The sequence below is a fragment of the Myotis yumanensis genome, unplaced genomic scaffold (genome assembly GCF_028538775.1).
Source record: "Myotis yumanensis isolate MYYU_CA2020_CCGP unplaced genomic scaffold, mMyoYum1.0.hap1 SCAF_4, whole genome shotgun sequence".
NCBI classification, from domain to species: Eukaryota; Metazoa; Chordata; class Mammalia; order Chiroptera; family Vespertilionidae; genus Myotis; species Myotis yumanensis.
The window spans coordinates 79,317,301-79,337,259 of record NW_027223755.1 but is presented as its reverse complement, the minus strand read 5'-3'; the positions used below and the strand labels follow the sequence as shown (position 1 = coordinate 79,337,259).

Sequence of the window (19,959 nt, the reverse complement as noted above, 5' to 3'; positions counted from 1 at the left end):
CGCGTGTGTGTATTTAATTCCATGCAGGTTTTTGATGTGTTGATTCATGTGATCACTACCACAGTCAAGATGCAAAACAGTTAGATCACTGCGACATCTCCTGCTACCCTTCTACAGCCTTAGCCACTTCTCTCCCTCTCTCTTCTGTAACCTCTAGCAACTACTAATCTGTTCTTCCTTTCTATAATTTTGTCATTTCAAAAATTTTCTATAAATGGAATCATATATAGTCTTTTGGGATTGGCTTTTTTTTAAATCCTCACCCAAGGATATGTCTCCATTTATTTTTTAGAGACAGTGGAAGTGAAAGGGAAAGAAAGACAGAGAGAAATATTGATGTGAGAGAAATACATTGATTGGTTGCCTCCTACACAAGCCTTGACCAGGGTCTGGCTGGAGCCTGCAACTCAGGTACATGCCCTTGACTGGAATCGAACCTGTGACCCTTCGGTCCACAGGCCAACACTCTATCCACTGGGCCAAACTGGCTGGGGCTTGGGATTGGCTTTTTTTTTTTTTTTTAATGCAATATGAAATTCCATGCAACATGAGATTTATACAAGTTGTTGCAGGTATCAATAGTGTGTTCCTTTTTATTGATGAGTAGTACTCCATGGAATGCATGTACAACAGCCTGTTTAACCAGTCATCCATTAAAGGACATTTGGGTTTTTCCAGTTTGGGGCTCTTACAAATAAAGTGTTTATGAACATTGGTGTACAACTTTTTGTATGAATGTAAGTTTTCATTTTATGCACAAGAGTGTGATTACTGGGTTATACGGTAAGTGCATGTTTAGTTTTGTGAGAAACTGCCATACTCTCCAGAGCAACTGGAATGTATGAGTTATCCAATTACTATACATCCTCACCAGCATTCACTGTTACCATTTTTTTATTTTAGCCATTCTGATAGGTGTGTAGTGATATCTCATTCCTTGTGTGTGTGTTTTTCTCTCTCTTTTAAAAACTATATTTTTATTGGTTTCAGAGAGGAAGGAAGGGAGAGAGAGAGAGAGAGAGAGAGAGAGAAAGAAATATCAATGAGAGCGAGAATCATTGATTGGCTGCCTCCTACACACCCTCTACTGGGGATTGAGCTTGCAACCTGGGCATGTGCCCTGACTGGAAATCGAACCAGTGACCTCCTGGTTCATAGGTCAGTGCTCAACCACTGAGCCATACCAGCTCGGCTCATTCAGGTTTTAATTTGCATTTCCCTAATGGCTAATGCAATTGAATATCTTTTCATGTGTGTTTGAATAATTGCCATCTGTATATCCTCTTTAGTGAGATGTCTGTTCATGTGTTTTGCCCATTTTCTTTTTCCTTTTTAGTTTAGAGAGAGAGAGAGAGGGAGAGAGAGAAACATCGATGTGAGAAACATAGATTAGTTGCCTTCAGCACTTCGCAGACCGGGGATCAAATCTGCAACCTGGCTATGTGCCCTGACTGGGAATCAAGCTGGGACAAAGCTCCAATGAACTGAGCCACACTGGCCAGGTCTTGCCCATTTTCTAATTGGATTGTTTATTGTTGTTGTTTTTAATTTTTGACCTTTGAGAGTTTAAAAAAGTATTCTAGATTTGTAAGTACTTTGTTGGATATGTCATTTGCAAATATATTTTCATAGTCTGTAGCTGTTTTTTCATCCTCTTAGCAGGGCCTTTCACAGCGTAAAAATTTTTATTTTGGATGAGGCCCAATTTATCAAGTTTTTCCTTTTATGAATTGTACTTTGGTGTCATTTAGTGTCAAGTCTAACAACTCTTCCCTTAGACTGAAGGTCCTGAAGGTTTTCTTCTATGGTTCCCCCAACCCCCCTATATTTTATAGTTTTTACCCATTTTGTTTAAGTTGTGACCCATTTTGAGTTAATTTTTGTATAAGGTGTGAGGTTTAGGGCAAGGTTCTTTTTTCTTTTCTTTCTTTCTTTTTTTTCTTGCTTATGGATATCCAATTGCTCCAGTACCATTTGTTGGAAAGACCATCCTTTCTCAAATGAATTCATTATGCACCTTTATTAAAAATCAGTTGGGCGTATTTGTTTGGCTCTATGGGTCTAATTTTGGGTTCTCTATTCTGTTTCACTAATCTATGTGTCTGTCTGTTGACAATGCCACACTGTCTTGATTACTATTGTAACCTAACCTAACTATTGTAACCAGGACTTATTTATCTTATTGACCACCTTCACCCATTTTGCCCACCCTCCACCCCCACCTCTGGCAACCACCAATCTGTTCTCTATATTATAAGGTTTTTTTTTTATTCCACATATAAGTGAAACCATACAGTATTTGTCTTTCTCTGATCTATTTCACTTAGCATAATGCCCTCAAGATCAATCCATGTTGTGACAAATGGCAAGATTTCCTTCTTTTTATGGCTGAGAAGTATTCCACTGTCAATGGACACTTAGGTTGTCTCCTTACTTTGTAAATAATGCTGCAGTGAACATGAGGGTGCAGATATCTTTTCAAGTTAGTGTTTTCCTTTTCCTCAGATAAATATTCAGAAGTGGAATTGCTGGATCATCTGGTAGTTCTATTTTTAATTTGTTGAGGAACCTCTATATTGTTTTCCATAGTGACTGCACCAATTTACATCCCACCAACAGTGTACTTGTGTTCCTTTTTCTCCACATCCTCACCAACATTTGGTGTTTCTTGTCTTTTTTGATGATAGCCATTTTAACAGGTATGAGGTTATTGTTTTTTGCCATGCCATTTGAATTAAAAATTTTAAATTAATTTCAGAGAAGAAGGGAGAGAGATAGAAACATCAATGATGAGAGAGAACCATTGATTGGCTGCCTCCTGCACACCCCCCACTGGGGATCCAGTCCACAACCCAGGCATGTGCCCTTGACCGGAATCAAACCTGGGACTCTTCCACTGAGGTCTATCCACTGAGCCAAACCAGTAGGGCTGTATTTCTAAAATGGGGAGAGAGATACCTTTTTTGTGTAACTCGGAGTATGTTGTCTCTTCTTTGAAGATCTTTTCAGGGTGTACTGTAGCATTCAGGATGAAATCCAAACTCCTTACCTCAGCTCCAGGCTGTGGTCCCTGCCCACCTGTCTGGCCTCATCTCTCTAGGTTTCCTTTTTGGTCACTTCCACTGTACTTCGCTAGTTTCATTTGCTTCCTCTTTCCCCTGGGTCTTTACAAATGCTGATTCTTCTGTTTTGAAAGTTGTTCTCCCACATTCTTCACTTGGCTTGCTCTCATTCCATCTTCAAATCTACTTTCTACCTCTGGGAGACCTTCCCTGGATCCCTGCCCTCTGGTCCCCTGGGTTTTGTTCACCACTGTGTCCCAGCTTACTTCAGTACAGTGCCTGACAGGCACAGGCGCTCAGTGGATGCTTGGAGTAGGGAAGGATAACTAACTGGGTATGTACTACTTGGTCCTGGCCTACCCACCTGATGAGACCAGCAATGGCTTCAGGATTCAAATTCACTTCCTTAGGGTTCTGTCTCTGGCTCCCCAACTGTGCTCCCCTCTTTGGCTTTGCACCGCAGAGGGCCTTTAGGATGTAGGAGCCAGTGTGGGGAGGCACAAAGCCTGGGGCTTCGAGAAAGAGGCAGGGGAGAATAAGTACTGTCCAGAGGGGCTGCTAACCCATCTCAGGCCCACACCACAGATGTGGGGGTTGGGAGCATCACAAGGAAGAAGTCCAGGTCTGAAGCAGGCGGGGTTGGGAAGTCAAGGTGGGCTCATATCTCCAGCCAACCTGGTTTTATTTTCCTCATCACACCATCCTTCACCTAAGGACTCCATTGAGATTTGCTGCTCAACTCTCTACCCTGTCTGCAGCTGTGGCCTGACCTGTGTGTTTTTGCCCCTAAGAACAGGCTTCTACCCAGAACCTGTCTGGGTAAAGCTTCCAGGCAGCACTGATGAGGTGCCCAGGCACCTGTGTGGCACTACCTCTCCTTCCTCCCATCAGGATCCCACAGTCCTGCCTCTATCTTGCTCCTCCTGCAGCACCTGAGTGTCCTTCCCTTCTCCTGGTCTCTGGCGATCTGTCCAAGAAACGCTTTCTGGAGCCAATCAGAAAGAAGTCAGAAGAACGTCCACTCCAGTGTGAGTGGGAGTGAAGGAACTAGGGGTTGGCATCATGAGAGGAGCTGGTTTCCCTGTCCCCTCTTCATGAGCTCTCTGGGCAGAGATGTGGCACCCAGCAAAATCAGTCCCCTTGACGCCATGGCAGTATTGGAGGGGGGCTCCAAAGCCCTATGCTGCACCCTTCAGGCTTCAGGGAATGTCTAGTGGCTTCTAGAGATGAGACCAGCTCCTGGAAGGGGATCACTAGTAGTGCATTGGAGGCAGGGCCAGCCCAGCCTTTGAGTTTAGAAAGACTTGGGTTCAAATTGTCCTTCCTGGCTGTTGTGGCCTTGAGCAACTGAGTTAACCTTGAGACAGGCTGGTAAGCCAGGACAAGCAGGATAGGGAAACTGAGACGGATAGTTAAACAGCCGAGCAGTTTATAGGCATCCAGTAAATTGTAAAATCCTATCTTCCCTAAACCAAGAACAGCGAAGAGTTTGAGGGGAGAAGACTCCTGTTGCCCCACTCGAGCTTCCCACAGCCTCAGCAGCAGTGGACATCAGCAGGCTCTGGGTCAAGTTCCCTCCTTCGCCATCTTGGAGCCTCAGGACCAAGGTAGGACCTCTCAGGTCTTCCTTTTATCCCTGACCCTAGTCCAGCCGTGGGCAAACTACGGCCCGCAGGCCCGATCCGGCCCGTTTGAAATGAATAAAACTAAAAAAAAAAAAAAAAAAAAAAAGACCGTACCCTTTTATGTAATGATGTTTACTTTGAATTTATATTAGTTCACACAAACACTCCATCCATGCTTTTGTTCCGGCCCTCCGGTCCAGTTTAAGAACCCACTGTGGCCCTCGAGTCAAAAAGTTTGCCCACCCCTGCCCTAGTCCCTCCTCAAGTTTCTGCCCAGCCGCCCCAGCTGGCTACTACTGTGAACCATAGCCCCAGCCTCTGTGGGGGAGGGGGGATAATGGGAGGGGAGGGGGAACGGGGTCCTAGGATCCAGGTCTGGGATGCCCCTCACAGATGACTACAGGGAACACCCACCACCACTACCTGGTGAGGTCTAACCCCATGGTCGGCAAACTGCGGCTCGCGAGCCGCATGCGGCTCTTTGGCCCCTTGAGTGTGGCTCTTCCTAAGCCTTAGGAGTACCCCAATTAAGTTAATAACAATGTACCTACCTATATAGTTTAAGTTTAAAAAATTTGGCTCTCAAAAGAAATTTCAATCGTACTGTTGATATTTGGCTCTGTTGACTAATGAGTTTGCTGACCACTGGTCTAACCCATAAAGACAGAACCTAAGATGTGACCTCTCCTTGGGGATCTTCTCTGCCTCTTTCCCTCTTCCTTAGCATTCCCTTTCTTCTCCTCTCCCCACTCTTCCCTGGACGGCAGATGATGTAGAGTTGGGACCACTCTAGCCTGGAGCGTGGAGGAAAGTGCTAGTTGACGAGGGCTTGGGCAGGATGCCTCTCACAGCAACCTCAGGGAATGGTAGCTTTTCTGTTTCTCCCCTCTTTCGCTTAGAGGGGGTTTAGTTCCTGAACAATATTTACAACTTCTCCCCTCACTCCCTCCTTCTGGGTTCCTTCTTCCCACTTTCTACTGCCCTTAGTCAGGGCATGTACTCCCTCTCTGCAGAAGAGAGTATAACTAGAACATGCTGCCTGAGGAGACTCAAGTTAAGGATAGAGAAGTCTTCCTCACTTATCAGTACCTTCTTAAAGGAGGGATTTATTATTATTATTATTTTAAGAAGAAAAGCAATTCTAGGCCTCTCAGCCTGGGCTAGCCAAAAAAAAAAAATTCCTAGAGAGGGTGGGGTAGGACTGAAACCCATCATTCCCTAACATTCATATTGTTTCTTTTAAGTCACTGAAGCCCACAACATAAGCTGTCAGACAGAATGGCTTGTTTTTATCTCTATGTCTGCATCTAGGAGGAGGTAGTGGCCAGATTTTAAAGTTGAGGATAGGCTTATGGAATTCATGGCTAGGGTTCCTATAGCCATCAGCACAATCAAGGCCTGGGGGACAGTGTCAAGTTTTCAGCTCCAACACTTACTGTGTGCCAAGCTATCTTAACCTCCTTAAAACAACAACAAAACAGAAAACAAAAAGCTTTTATTATAGAAATGTTCATATATGTACATAAATAGAGAATATATAGTAAACCCCGTGTACCCATCACCCAGCTTCAACAGTAATCCACATTTGGCTAATCTGGTTTCTTCAAAACTCACACTCACGTATTGCCCTTATTCCCTTAAAAATTGATTTTTAGAGAGAGAAGGGAGAGAGAGAAACATTGATTTTTGTTGTTCCACTTATTTATGCATTCATTAGTTGATTCTTTTAATCCTCACCTGAGGATACTTTTTTTTCTTTTTTAGAGAGAGTGGAAGGAAGACAGAGAGAAACATCGATGTGAGAGATACACATCAATCAGTTGCCTCCTGTACACGCCCTGACCAGGAATTGAACCAGCAACCTAGGTATGTGCCCTGACCAAGAATCGAACCTGCAACCTTTTGGTGTACGGGACAATGCTCCAACCAACTGACCAACTCGGTCAGGGCCATGGGTTGATTCCTGTATGTGCCCTGATGGGATCAAACCTGCAACCTTGGTGCATCAGGACCATGCTCTAACGCAGCGGTCACCAACCTTTCGGACCTCATGGACCACCAGTGGTCCGAGGACCACCGGTTGGCAACCGCTGCAGGGCAACATTACTTTTAATTAAAATTTTTATTAAGATCATTGTAGATTCACATGGATTTACCAAAAATAATACAGACAGATCACTTAAACACTCCCAGTTTTCCCCAATGGTAATTGCTATAGACTGAATGTGTTCTCCCAAAATTCATATATTGAAAGCTAATCTTCCAAGTGTTGGTATTTGGAGATAGGGCCTTTGGGAGGTGTTTAGTGCCATTATAAGAGAGACTCCCGAGAGCGCCCTTGCCCCCTTCCACCAGGTGAGGACACAGCCATCCATGGACCAGGAAGTAGGTTCTCCTCAGACAATGAATCTGCTAATGCCTTGATCTTGGACTTCCCTGCCTTCAGAACTGTGAGGAATAAATTTCTGTTGCTTATAGCCACCCAGTCTATGGTCTTCTGTTATAGCAACAGGAATAGACTAAAACAGTAATATTTTGCAAACTATCTTATATACTGTCACAACCAGGATATTGACATTCATATAATCCACCAATCTGATTCATATTTCCCAGTTTTGTACTGATTTTTGCATATGTATGTATTAAGTTCTGTAAAATGTTATAACCTTTGTAGGGTCCTATATCCACGACAGTAAAGGAAATAAACAGCTCCAATACCAAAAGATCCTTGGTATTGCCCTTTTATGACTACACCCATGCCACTCCTGCCACCTCTTCCCCTTAGTCCCTACCATTTGGCAACCACTAAATCTGTCTTCCATCACTAAACTTTTGTCACTTCTAAAATGTTATATAAATGAAACCACACAGAATATAAGCTTTTGGACTGGATTTTTTTTTTTTCAGTATAACCTAGAAACTCATCCATGTTGTTGTATGTATCAACAGTTTGCTCCTGCTGCCTAGTAGTATTCAATAATATAGAAGTACCATAGTTTAACTCTATACCTGTTGAAGGACATTTGAATTATTTCCAGTTTTTGGCTATTATGAATTAAGCTGCTATGAACATGTGTGCATAGATATTAAAATGCCTATATGGAATTAGCTACCACAAACAGGGGGCTAGGAGTGCTTATTGAGTCCATCATTGTTTCTAAGGGCTTTTCAGTGGAATTAGGATATGCTTTAAAAAAAATCCTCACCAAAAAAAAAAAAAAAAAAATCCTCACTTGAGGATATGTTCATTGATTTATTTTTTTACTTTTAAACATGATAAACTCATTTTTTAAAGTATTTTTTTATTGATTTCAGAGAGGAAGGGAGAGGGAGAGATAGACAGAAACATCAATGATGAGAGAGAATCATTGATTGGCTGCCTCCTACATGCCCCCAACTGGGGACTGAGCCTGCAACCCAGGCATGTGCCCTTGACCGGAACTGTACCTGGGACCCTTCAGTACGCAAGCCGACATTATATCCATTGAGCCAAACCAGCTAGGGCTGTTCATTGATTTCAGAGAAAGAGAAGGAGAGAGAAACATCCATGGGCTGCCTGCTGTACATACCTCGACTGGGAGTTGAACCTGAACCTTAGGTATGTGTCCTAACTGGGAATCAAACCCACAACCTTTTGGTGCATGGGACGATTCTCCAACCAATTGAGCCACGCTGTCAGGGCAGGACATGCTTTTTATTTTTATTTTTTTATTTCAGTGAGGAAGAGAGAGGGAGGGAGAGATAGAAATATCAATGATGAGAGAGAAGCATTTATCAGCTGTCTCCTGCATGCCCACTACTGGGGATCGAGCCCACAACCCGGGCATGTGCCCTTGACTGGAATCGAACCTGGGACTTTTCAGTCCATAGGCCGACACTCTATCCATTGAGCCAAACTGGCTAGAGCAGGATATGCTTTTTAATTTAAGCTAAAATATGCCATGACTTCATACAGTTACTTCCTAATTAAATCAAGACTACAGGGAATTTGCATAAATCACTGATTTTAGATTTGCATCTTTTTTCCTGTTATAATACAAATCTACATAATTATTTCTTCCCATTTTTTTTATTGTGGTAAAATATGCATAAAATTTAACATCTTAACCATTTTTAAGTATACATTTGTGTTATTAAATATATTCATAATGTTGTGCAACTATCACCACAATCCATCTCCATAACTTTTTTTTTTTAAATCCTCATTTGAGGATATTTTTCCATTGATTTTTAGAGAGAGTGAAAGAGAGGAGGAAGGACAGAGAGAAGGAAAGACAGAAATATTGATTGCACACACCCTGACCATGGCCTAGGCCGGGGAGGAGCCTGCAACCCAGTACGTGCCCTTGACTGGAATTGAACCAGGCACCCTTAGGTCCACAGGTCAATGCTCTATCCACTGTACCAAACTGGCTAGGGCTCCATAACTCTTTTCATCTTGTAAAATTGAAACACTATACCAGCAATTTTCAACCAGTATGCCACAATAATTTTTAAAACATGCAATACCTACTTAGTCAGGGGCACTGACCTCTTTTCCCTTATAGTGTCAAATTAAAAGAAATGACAATAGCTGTCCAATGTGAGTGAATCAAAATTATACCTACTTTTTTTGTCAGATCGGCAAAAAATATAATATATATTTTGGCATGCTGCAGAATTTTAGTAATTAACTTGGGTGTCATGAGATGAAAAATGTTGAAAATCACTGCTCTATGCTCATTAAATAACTTCCCATTTCTCCCTCTTCCTCCCCATCCCTTGGTAACCACCATTCTACTGTCTGTCTTTATGGTTTTAACTAGTCTAAATACCTTATAAAAGGTATTTAGTTGTCTTATTTTGACAGTCAATATTATTTTATATTAGTTTCAGGTGTACAGCATAGTAGTTGATTATATATTTATGAAGTGATCCCAACATAATTGTTTTAGCCTACACACTTTCACCGATTCTCCACAATATGACTACTGAATACAATTTAAGATTTTATGGCAGTTTTCTGTTGTTGTTAATCCTCACCCAAGGATATTTTTCCATTGATCTTCTAGAGTGGAAGAGAGAGGGAAAGACAGAGAAACATCGATGTGAAAGAAACACATCGTTTGGTTGCCTCCTGCATGGGCCCTGACCAGAGCCTGAGATGGGAGAAGCCTGCAACTAAAGGATGTGCCCTTGACCAGAATAGAAAATGGGACCCTTTGGTCCGCAGGCCGACACTCTATCCACTGAGCCAAGCCGGCTAGGGCTGGCAGTTAATTTTGTCTTTTGGGTAGATCTTCGGATATATAGTTAAATCTGTGTTTTGAAGTCATTCAGTTTCCTTCTGTGCAGTTAGGCCACCAACTAGATATACATTTAGGTTCATCTGTTCCTTTTACTTTTGACTTTCAGGGATTGATTTTTTAAAAATTAATTTTTATCATACAATCATGTAAAACATAGGTTTCCGAAGTCAAATGCACAAAGTATATTCAAAAGTCTTGCTTTTTCCCTTCATTCTATTCTCTCCTTTCCAAGCTAAATAACCATTAAAAAATTTAAATGTAGCTCTGACCGGTTTGACTCAGTGGATGGAGTGTTGGCCTGTGGACTGAAGGGTCCCGGGTTCGATTCCGGTCAGGGGCATGTACCTTGGTTGCGGGCACATCCCCAGTGGGAGGTGTGCAGGAGGCAGCTGATCCATGTTTCTCACTCTCTATCCCTCTCCCTTCCTCTCTGTAAAAAAATCAATAAAATATATTAAAAAAAAATTTAAATGTATACTTCCACTTTTAAAAAATGTAAGTATTTATTTATTTACACTTGTACCTCCCTACTCCCTTTTACAAATAACGAGTAGAGGGAGCCCTAGCTGGTTTGGCCTACGGACTGGAGGGTCCCAGGTTCGATTCTGGTTAAGGGCACATGCCTGGGTTTCAGGCTTGATCCCCAATGGGGGGGTGTGCAGGAGGCAGCGGATCAATGATTCTCTTTCATCATTGATGTTTCTGCCTCTCTCTCCCTCTCCTTTCCTTTCTGAAACCAATAAAAATATTTTTAAAAGAGGAGAGGAAATGGGCATACTTTCTTATTCTCAACTTTAACAGGTAAGCCCTTGCTGTTTCGCCACTGAGATCCTCAAAAACTTGTTTTGTAAAATGAAGGCAATACTATCCATTCTATCTGATCTTCCACACCATTTCGTGGGAAGATGAAGGATGTGAAAAGTGGTACACAAACATACCTGTTTACTTATATTGAACCATTTTTGGGAGAACCTTGAGTCCTGGATCCAATTTAGTACGTTTAACACAAGAACAAACAGAGGCTCACAGAGTCCAGAGGCCCCGCCCAAGGTACGCAGGGAATAAGCGAGAGCTCCAGTCATCTGCCTTGCAGTCCAGGGGTCCGATGCATCCACCAAGCTCTTCTTTTTTAAAACTGTACTCAAGCCTTCTCTCTCTCTCTCCACCGAGGTGCGTGCAGTTTGCTTCTCCTTTGCCATGTCTTCCCACAGGACTTTCAGATCAAGAGGTTCCTGGCCAAGAAACAAAAGCAGAATCGGCCCATTCCCCAAAGGATTCTGATGAAAACTGGTAATAAAATCAGGTACAACTTGAAGAGGAGACAGTGGAGAAGAACCACTGGGTCTATGAGGAATCACACATGGGAGATGGCTCACATATTTATGCTGTATCCAGGTTGCCTGCACCCTTAAGTGATTGAAAAGATCACTACTGTCTGGGCAGTTGGGGCATTTTAATCGGGAAATTATTGGACTCATGATTTTGCTCTGTTGATTTTATTTTCTGCAGTAGTAGGTTGGTTCAGTAATAAACGTGAGACCTTTTAAACTGCAAAAAAATAAAAACTGTACTCCACATATAAATACCTGTTTTTATAGAAAGGAGTATTTTAGGAGACCCTCGAAAAGGAAAAAGTAACAAAAAGCCTCAAGGCTGAGTGAGGCAGTTGATGCTCAAGCAACCACTAGCGCCCGGAGTCCCAGGCGGGAGCGGGCGGCTGGTGGGCGAGCGCTGCCCTCACTCAGCCGGCAGCTCCGGCCCGAGCGCGGAGGCGACGGGAACCTGGAGACGCAGTGACGGCGCCGCGAGGGGCCCAATGTGAGGACGCTGGGCAGTGGAGTTAAAGCTGCCCCATGGGGCACCCCGACAGGAGGGCTGACATACTCCGGACTCCAGGGGAGGAGTCCGCCAGGAAAGGGCGCCATGGAGGAGCTTCCGAAAGGAGAAATGGTACTGAAGAGGATCCGTAGAGCTTCCACGGCTCCAGCTCTAACATCCCGGCCTAGGGGCGGGGCGGGGCGGGGCGGGGCGGGGCGGGGGGGGGTCGGCCCGCAGGGGCCGCCGGGAAACCGGGGGAGGAGCAACAAGGCTGACACTGGGGAGCGTAACAGGGCGGGGCGAGGGCTTGCCTCCCCGCCGCTGGGTCGGGCTAACGGCTTCCGGTCGCGATGTCTGGGAGGGGCCGGGGAGAGGCGGTGCCCCGCAGCCGCTCCAGGATGATGGGCTGCGAGGAATCAGAGCTGAAGTCGGGGGAAGGGGAGGCGGCGGTAGCGGCCCCGGGGCCACCCCCGGAACCCCGCGCCCCGGAGCCCGGAGCCCCCGTGCCCGAGCCAGGCCTGGATCTCAGCCTGAGCCTGAGCCCGCGGTCCGAGAGCCCCGAGCCGCCGAACTGCAGCCCGGGGCGGGGGAAGGGGCGGGCAAACCGGCGGGGCGGGGCCCGCAAGGAGCGGCAGGTGAGCTGGCGGAAGGCCTGGCCGGCATCCCGCCGACCGCCCGGCGCCCCCTCCTTCACCTCCCTGCTCTCTGCCCCCAGGTCCGTTTCCGCCTGGCGCCACCCTCCCCGGTCCGGGCCCAGCCGCTGCCCGTCCCTGCCGCACCGGGCGAGAAGCCCCCGGCGTCGCAGGACCTGGGTGCGCCCGCGCCGCACAGCAGCCTGGCTCTGAGCCTCGAGCTGCAGGCCGCGCGGGCCGCAGCCGCGGGCCAGTTCGACGCCGCGAAGGCCGTGGAGGAACAGCTGAGAAAGTCGTTCCAGACCCGCTGTGCCCTGGAGGAGAGCGTGGCCGAGGGTGAGGGGGGGCAGCAGGCAGGCCGGGCGCGGGAGTTGGGGTGAGAGGCGCGGCTCACCTCGCTCCCCCTGCGTCTCAGGACTGAACGTGCCGCGCTCCAAGCGGCTTTTCCGCGACCTGGTGAGCCTGCAGGTGCCCGAGGAGCAGGTTCTGAGCGCGGCGCTGAGGGAGAGGTTGGCGCTCCTGCCCCCGCAGGCCCGAGCCCCGCCTCCGAAGGTGAGGGCCTGGGCCCGAGTCTCCTCCCGTGTTCCCTGCCCTTGGCCGCCGTGGCTTCTTCCCTCTCCGAGTGTAACCTGGCTTTGGACTCCAATTCCGACAGGAGCCCCCTGGGCCAGGGCCGGACATGACGATGCTGTGTGACCCAGAAACGTTATTTCATGAATTTCCACACCTGACCCTGGACAGTCTGCCCGCTCTCCGCCTTCAGCTCCGGCCCCGCCCTTCGGAGGATACCTTCCTCATGCATCGAACGCTACGGCGATGGGAAGTGTAGACCAGGAGGCGCCCGGAATTGCTTGTATTTTTGTGTTGAAAGTAACATAATAAAGTGGTTTTGCTAACAACTGGGGACTTTTCTTGGAAGGCTTAAGATGGAAAGCTGTAGGCTAGAAGCTGCCTGGAAGCCAAGTGTTTTGGCCCCTTCTTTAAGGAACTCCGTAATGACCAGTAGAAAACACTGGTCCAAGTAAGAGGTTTAGTTTTTATTCTTTTAATCCTCACCTTAGGATGTTTATTGATTTTTAGAGAGGATAGGAGAAACATCCGACTGGTTGCCTCTAGTAAGCGCCAGACTAGGAATGAACTCGCCACCTTTCAGTGTAGGAGTCCCCAGCCCAGTGAGCCACACTAGCTGGAGCCAAGTCAGGGGGTGAGGTACCCTCCCCACATCTTCCTGATTGCAGTCACACCTGCCACCTTTGTTATGACACCACACTTGTTTCTTTGCACCACTTATTTCTGATCACTTCATGTGGATCTCAGCCTGCATGTTACCTGAACTCAAGGAACCTGGTAAGGCAGCTACTAGCATTTATTTAAATTATCTCCTTGCTTTTACCTTCAAGGGCCTTGCCCATCTTCACACCTGACCAGAGTAAATATTTGACAAGCCACTGAATAGCTACATGTTAAGTTAAACTGCCTATTAGCTGGTTCCACAGCATCAAAAAGAGGGTGGATGGTAAGGAGGTCCTAGAGCAGGGAGTCCGTCCGGTCCAAAGTGTCTTTTTCTAGCTCCACTTCAACTCTACTGTTAAATCCCAGTTAGCCTTCTGCCAAAGCTTCCACAAAAAAAAAACCTGTGTCAATGTTTTTTGGTTTTTTTTTTGGTGGGGGGAGGATGGGAGATAGATGGGCTTTTCAAGTTTCACATCAAAATTTGCATCATACCTTTTCCTGTCTAGGGTCCTATATAGTTGTGTGTAGATGTAGCAATCCACAATCTTCCCAATCATTGAAAAACCTTGAGAGTAGTTTAGACAGAGGAAGCACAGGTTGTACTGGGAGGCACCATCCCTTCCCACCAGTTAAAAAGTGCCAGACAGCCTGGCCTGTGTGGCCCCGTGGTTGAGCATTGAACTATGAACCAAGAGGTCACAGATCGATTCCCGGTCAGGGCATATGCCTGGGTTGCAGGATTCCCTATGTAGGGTGTGCAGGAAGCAAGTCGATCAATGATTCTCATCATTGATGTTTCTCTCCCTTCCTCTCTCTGAAATAAAATATATATATATATATACACAAAAGTGCCAGACATAGGTGTGGGGGCCATTGCCCTAAACATCGTTTATTGTGCTGTTCTTACATTCCAAACCCAATCCCCTCTCCCATGGGGGACAGCAGAGGGATTTTCACAGTACCTGCATGCCTCCCCATCAAGCTTCCCCCTCTTAAGCCTCAGTCCCTCTATCATGTGGTCCACTGAAACGTAGGCAGGGACAAGGGCTGAGGAGAATGGGAATTTCTCCTTGGAAGGACAGGAGGAAGAGCCCAGAGAACTTGGTAACTCCCCACCTCCTGTGCCCTAGGAGAACAGAGATCAGCAAACAGTCCATGCCATCCAGCCAGTGGGCTGGGGGAAGAGGAAGATGGCGGTAACTCCAGAACAGCTGGGCTTGCTGCTTAGGTACCGGAGGTATAGGGAGGAGGCTGGGGCAGCAACACAGGAAAAGCTTTCTATGCAGATCCAAGAAAGAAAACTTTTGGAGCCAGAAAGGAAAGACTGCGGGATATTTTCTTTCCCCAGGTCCTTAAGAGCAGCGGGCAGCTTCTTCACACTTTCTGTTCAAGGGGCCATTCAGTGGCTGGGGGAACGGGCCTTGTGGAACAGGTACACAGGACGCTGGAAGCCTAAGAGGAGAGTGTGCAATCAGGAGGGATGGACAGGACCTCACGACTCCACAGGGTCTGTACCTTCTCCCTCAGGACTGGCCTCCCTCCCCCACCAAAATAAGCCAGACTTACCTTTGAAGGTGCTGTGGGGTGTGGCCACAAGCTCATAGCTGGAAAAGCCCACTTCTGGGGATGTCAGGTAGGAACTGAACTGCTCTGGCTTCAGCTGGATTCGATAATAGTTCTTGTAGGTTGTTTCCTAGGGAGAAGAGCAGGGACCACTTCAGCTTGCTGCCTTCTCCCTGCCAGAGAATGATGCCCACCCAGGAGATCTTTTCACCTTGTTCAGAAAGTCCTCTTTCCACTTCTTTGGGGTCTTTCTTGCCTCAACTAAAGGACATACCAATTTTCACTTAAATACCAACTCACTGTGAGAGTCTTTCTCTTGGCGTAGGTTGACCAAGGTTGGGGTTCGAGGATCAAGATGCCCCCAGGGCGTAGGTGCCGGTAGATCCGTCGAAACATGCGCTTCAGTCCCTCGTCTCCCCAGTTCAGATGTACCCACTTGGTAAGGCTGAGGCAGAGCACCACGTCATACTCAGGTGTTTGGGCGTCCACCAGCTCATCTCGATCCAGCACATAGTTACCCTGAGGGAGAGGTCAACAGCGGCATTAAAAGAACTATGAACCCACACATTCAAACTGCAGCCTCACTTTATAGCCCTTGGCCACAATCATCTTTGATACCGCCAGTATCACTTTTTTGCAGGCTATTGGTGGTAAACCAAACAAAAAGAAGCCTCACAAGATCTCCAAAGTTGGGGTAAAACTGCCGAGAAAGAATGCTAGAGTTCCTCCAAGACGCTGTCCATTAAGCCGAGCGACTCAACGGGACCTAACCCAGATTTGAAAGGGACCTGTGGACCTGTGGTTCCTTCTCAATAGTTGGGGCTGGCAAAGTTTTAGGATTGTTCTTTCCAGAGAAGAGACCATCCCTTAGGAAATTTTTTTCTAGATAAGCTAGAAAAAAGTCCATTTTCCAACACTACTCCTGCAGATGGCGAATTGGAGTGTTTCATGAGGAGCTATGTGCAGCAGTCAGGACACAGACGCTGAAGGCATGTTACCCTCCCCTCCTGCAGAGGACTCTGACTCTTCTCCATCCTATTATCTAGGGTCAATGTGGAGATAATCCAAGGCCAAGCACTTGGGTTCCTGACCACCGACATTCTTCAACTCTACATCATATGCAAACTAAGTCCCTACCAATGGAGAGAAACTGCAAGTATTAGCCACTATCCTAATCCTCCCTCCCCCCTGAGGCATTCCATGTCTGATACCCATCCCTTCATGCACCTTCAGGAGGTTAGAGGACAAGTTTCCATGTGGACCAGATCCCCAAGTGAGCATCAGCAGTAGCCCCCTAGAGAAGGTGGACTGGCCTGGATTACAGTCCAGGTAGGGAGGAGGGCAAAAGGGGTCAGATCCCATTTTGGGGCTAGGAGTCACAAGAAAGGAACCCAGGTAGAGCTTCCTTCCACCTTTCCAGGTTATAGGAAGGGACACCCAGTGGATTCAGACCCTTCTCTTGAGGATCTGGTTCTCCTGGTGTGGACTGCATATACAGAAATCCCTCTGGCTCATAACCTTCCCGTCACATTATTTAATCTCATCCTCAGACCTGGGCCCTATCCCAAGACCCTCTTACCGTAACGAAGACAACATTGTTGGGGAAGACTGATGTGTCTGCTCCATCCAAGGGCACTTGGGGTGCAGCAATGGGACCCCGGCTTGCTGTCAGTGAGGCTGGGAAGCAGGTCCTCTTTCGAACGGTTTTGATCCCTTCCTCACTCTCTGCCCCTGGGTCCCCCTCAGCAGTCTGGGGTTGCAGACGCAGCTCCTCTGACAGGTAGTGTCGGATGTTTTGGCGGGCCGAGTGGATGAGTTGGGCATCAATATCCAGGCCTACCATGCGGGATGGTCCCCACTTACAGGCAATGCTCAGGGTCACATGGCCCACATTGCAGCCCAGATCTAGGACGTCCCGACCCTTAAACCACTCAGGCTTCAACACCCGAAGGCGCCCATCCTCACAGGAAGGATTTCGGTACCCATAGTACTTGCAGTAATTCCCATACTGGAACTTGCGCTGTTGCTTTTTGAAACCTGCTGCAGGTAGTGGGTGGAGGTGGTGGCGGCCTCCCCCACTCCCTCGGCCCTTTTCCTTGGGACCCTGGCTTCCTCCACTCCTAGCCCCTGCCTCTGACTTGCTGGAAGTCCTGCGACGTTTTCGATGTCGTGAGGAGGAAGACGGGGGTGCAGAGGTAATTGAGGCAGCTGAAGAGGCTGAGAGGGAGCCTGAGGGACCCGGTAGGGCAGACGGAAGGGGAGACACGACCTCATCCCTGCAGTTGATGGCCGTGTTGAGTTCATAGGGCTGGGGGGCATCACGGTTTTGGTTCTGGCCCCTATGCCGTTGCTGCTGTGTGGTGCCCTCCCCATGGAGTGAGGGAGTGGGGGGAGCTGTGGGCAGCACCGAGTGGCTATCAATCCCTCCAGTTGCCTGCTGCTGCTGGTGGTGCTGTCCCCGGTGTCTATGTCGCTTCCGACCAGTCTTGAGTGGTGAAGCAAGAACTACTTGGGCCTCATCAGTGCAAGTATTGAGGCTCAGTGGGTCAGTAATATCTTTGGGGATGAGAATCTCCACTGGATCTCGCCCCTTGGCCGGAAGCGGGGATGACTTAGGGGTCTCAGCATTGAGTGCGCGGCTCACTTCCTCATCCAGGAGACTATTCAGGTTCAGTGGATCAAAGATATTGCCCCCCAGGAGGAAGTTGGAAGGTAACACAGAGTCACAGTCCGAATTAACCCGCCTGCGCCTCTTGAAGGCCGGATGTTTGAAGCCTCCACCACCTCCCCCTACATTGCAGCTATTTCTCCTCTTGCCCCCACCTCCCCCAGGGGGCCGGTGGGGCTGATAGCCGTTCCGGGGTCGAGGCGGGGCAGGGGGTCCCAGTTCTGTTCCACCCCCTCCCCGTCGCTCCTCCCCCAGCTCCGGGGGAGCGGCTCGCCCGTGGGGATCCGACAAGCGGGCCTCCCCGTGCGTGTGGAGGCCGCCCCCTCGTTGCTGCTGCGACTGGCTGACCCGAGGCTGGGCAGTAGCCCCGGGGCTCTCCTTGCCCGCTCCAGAAGCCAAGACCCCGGCTGGCTGTGCTCGCGGGCCAGGCCCACGCTGCGTACCGCCGCGGAGCTCCCCGGAGGCGGGCTCTCGGTGCGGCTGCACCGTGGGGCTGCCCCCTCCGCCTGACTCCTCTTTGAGCGGCGGCGGCGGGGCAGGTACCAGAAACGGCTCCTTCTCCGCCGCCATCTCTATCATTTCCTCCCCTTATTCCGTCCCAGTCGAGGGCTAAGAGGGTGGACCAGGGGGCTTAACCCCCCCCTTCCTACACCCGCTCCCTTCCCCCCTTCCCTGGGTGCGCGCGCAGCTCCTCTCGCCTAGTCTCGCGCCCTAGCGCCTCCCCCGAAGCGCGGCCCCCTCGCCTACGAGACCAAAACAAGATGCCCGCGAGACCCGAACTCCAGGAACCAACCGCGCGTGCGCCGACCCTGCTCCTCCACCACTACCGCTTTGCCGAGCGCGCGCACAGCCGAAGCGCGTTCCTCTCGCCCCAGAATCACGCATGCGCACTCCGCCGCCACCCCAGTCGCGCGCGCATCCGAGTACGAACCAACTTAACGGCTCCGGGAGTTTAAATATAGCTCCCTGTAATCCCCCCCAAAAGCCCACCACCCCAAACTGACACCCTACTTCCCTTCGCAGCTATGTTCGTCCCTACTGATATCCTTTGTCTCTGCCGCGCGAACCCACCCACCGTAGGCGGGGACGGGGAGCTGGTGTGAAAAGGTCTCCTTGACACCCGACCCTTGTTCCTGAGGAATGAGTCTCAGCGGTCTCCGCCCGGCTCTAAACCCAACAAGCTCCCTACCCCGCCTCCTTCCTCCCCCTAGCGGGGAGCGCCTGCGCACATCCTTTTGGGCTTGCGCGGGTTGATGCAGCACGTGCTGAGGGCGGTGCCCCGCCCTCCGTCCTAGGGGCGGGGACTGTTACGTCGCTTCCCCAGGTTTGGTACACGTAACGTGCGTTAGCACGATTGGGGGGGCGTGGCTAAGGAACGGGTAGGCCCTCATGAATTATTCATGACTGGTCTCCGTTTGCCCACCTACTTAGAAGGGCTGGGGGGAACGAGGAGGGGGGAACCTTAAAAGTAGAGGAAGGAGCGAGTGTACTGACCGTCTTCCTACGAGCTGTTCTCAATAAAATACGATAAGTCATTTTAACTCACCCCCCTGGAAAATAGTCACTGCTGAACTGAAAAAAAAAATCACTAAAACAGCTGATGTCCAACTTCCTCTTCCAACGAAATGGCCGAGTAGTCCTCTCGCTCCTCAGCCTTCCCTTAATCGCGATCACCTGAGGACACCACGCCCTTCCCTCCGTCTTCCAAAGCCCCGATACCAACGCCCCCGTACCCCACCGGACTCCTGCGCGCTCGATCCCCTAGCCCGAGGACTGCGACCCTATGCCCACCACAGCCACCAATAGCAATACATTCACCACTACCGCCAGCTCGCATGCAGGCCTTCCGAGCGCACGCTGCGGCTTCTCGCCGCCTTATAGATAAACGAATGTGGGTGGGGAAGAGGTTTAGGCTTGGTTGCCCCTGCCTCGGCCAATGAGGAGGAAGCTATTTGACGCCCATTCTACTGGGTGCAAGGCAGCCCGTTCTCCCAACAGTGCTGGGGTGCGGGGCCCTGTTGCACCCCAGAGGGTGGGAGAGCCGAGAATGGGGAGGAGAGTCTCAAACAA

The 19,959-nt window shown here is 48.8% G+C and overlaps 2 protein-coding genes across 2 annotated transcripts; one reads left to right on the top strand and one right to left on the bottom strand.

Annotated features, from left to right (window-relative positions):
- The first annotated feature begins 12,104 nt into the window (after window positions 1-12,104).
- Window positions 12,105-13,324, top strand: PPP1R35 (protein phosphatase 1 regulatory subunit 35). The gene is made up of 4 exons (XM_070411508.1): window positions 12,105-12,428; window positions 12,509-12,761; window positions 12,841-12,977; window positions 13,081-13,324. The coding sequence occupies exons 1-4, from the start codon at window positions 12,144-12,146 to the stop codon at window positions 13,252-13,254; spliced, it is 849 nt and encodes a 282-aa protein (XP_070267609.1). The 5' UTR covers window positions 12,105-12,143; the 3' UTR covers window positions 13,255-13,324.
- A 1,192-nt stretch (window positions 13,325-14,516) lies between these two features.
- MEPCE (methylphosphate capping enzyme) lies at window positions 14,517-19,714 on the bottom strand. Its single transcript, XM_070412669.1, has 4 exons — window positions 16,801-19,714; window positions 15,522-15,740; window positions 15,225-15,351; window positions 14,517-15,110 (listed from the first exon to the last, which is right to left on the bottom strand). The coding sequence occupies exons 1-4, from the start codon at window positions 18,466-18,468 to the stop codon at window positions 15,058-15,060; spliced, it is 2,067 nt and encodes a 688-aa protein (XP_070268770.1). The 5' UTR covers window positions 18,469-19,714; the 3' UTR covers window positions 14,517-15,057.
- Window positions 19,715-19,959: the final 245 nt, after the last annotated feature.

Coding starts and splice junctions, on each gene's coding strand:
- MEPCE (XM_070412669.1), bottom strand. CDS start 18,468: ATGATAGAGATGGCGGCGGAGAAGGAGCCGTTTCTGGTACCTGCCCCG. Junction 15,741..16,800: donor ACAATGTTGTCTTCGTTACG/GTAAGAGGGTCT, acceptor CCTCTCCCTCAG/GGTAACTATGTGCTGGATCG. Junction 15,352..15,521: donor CCAAGAGAAAGACTCTCACA/GTGAGTTGGTAT, acceptor TCTTCTCCCTAG/GAAACAACCTACAAGAACTA.
- PPP1R35 (XM_070411508.1), top strand. CDS start 12,144: ATGTCTGGGAGGGGCCGGGGAGAGGCGGTGCCCCGCAGCCGCTCCAGG. Junction 12,429..12,508: donor GGGCCCGCAAGGAGCGGCAG/GTGAGCTGGCGG, acceptor CTCTGCCCCCAG/GTCCGTTTCCGCCTGGCGCC. Junction 12,978..13,080: donor CCCGAGCCCCGCCTCCGAAG/GTGAGGGCCTGG, acceptor CAATTCCGACAG/GAGCCCCCTGGGCCAGGGCC.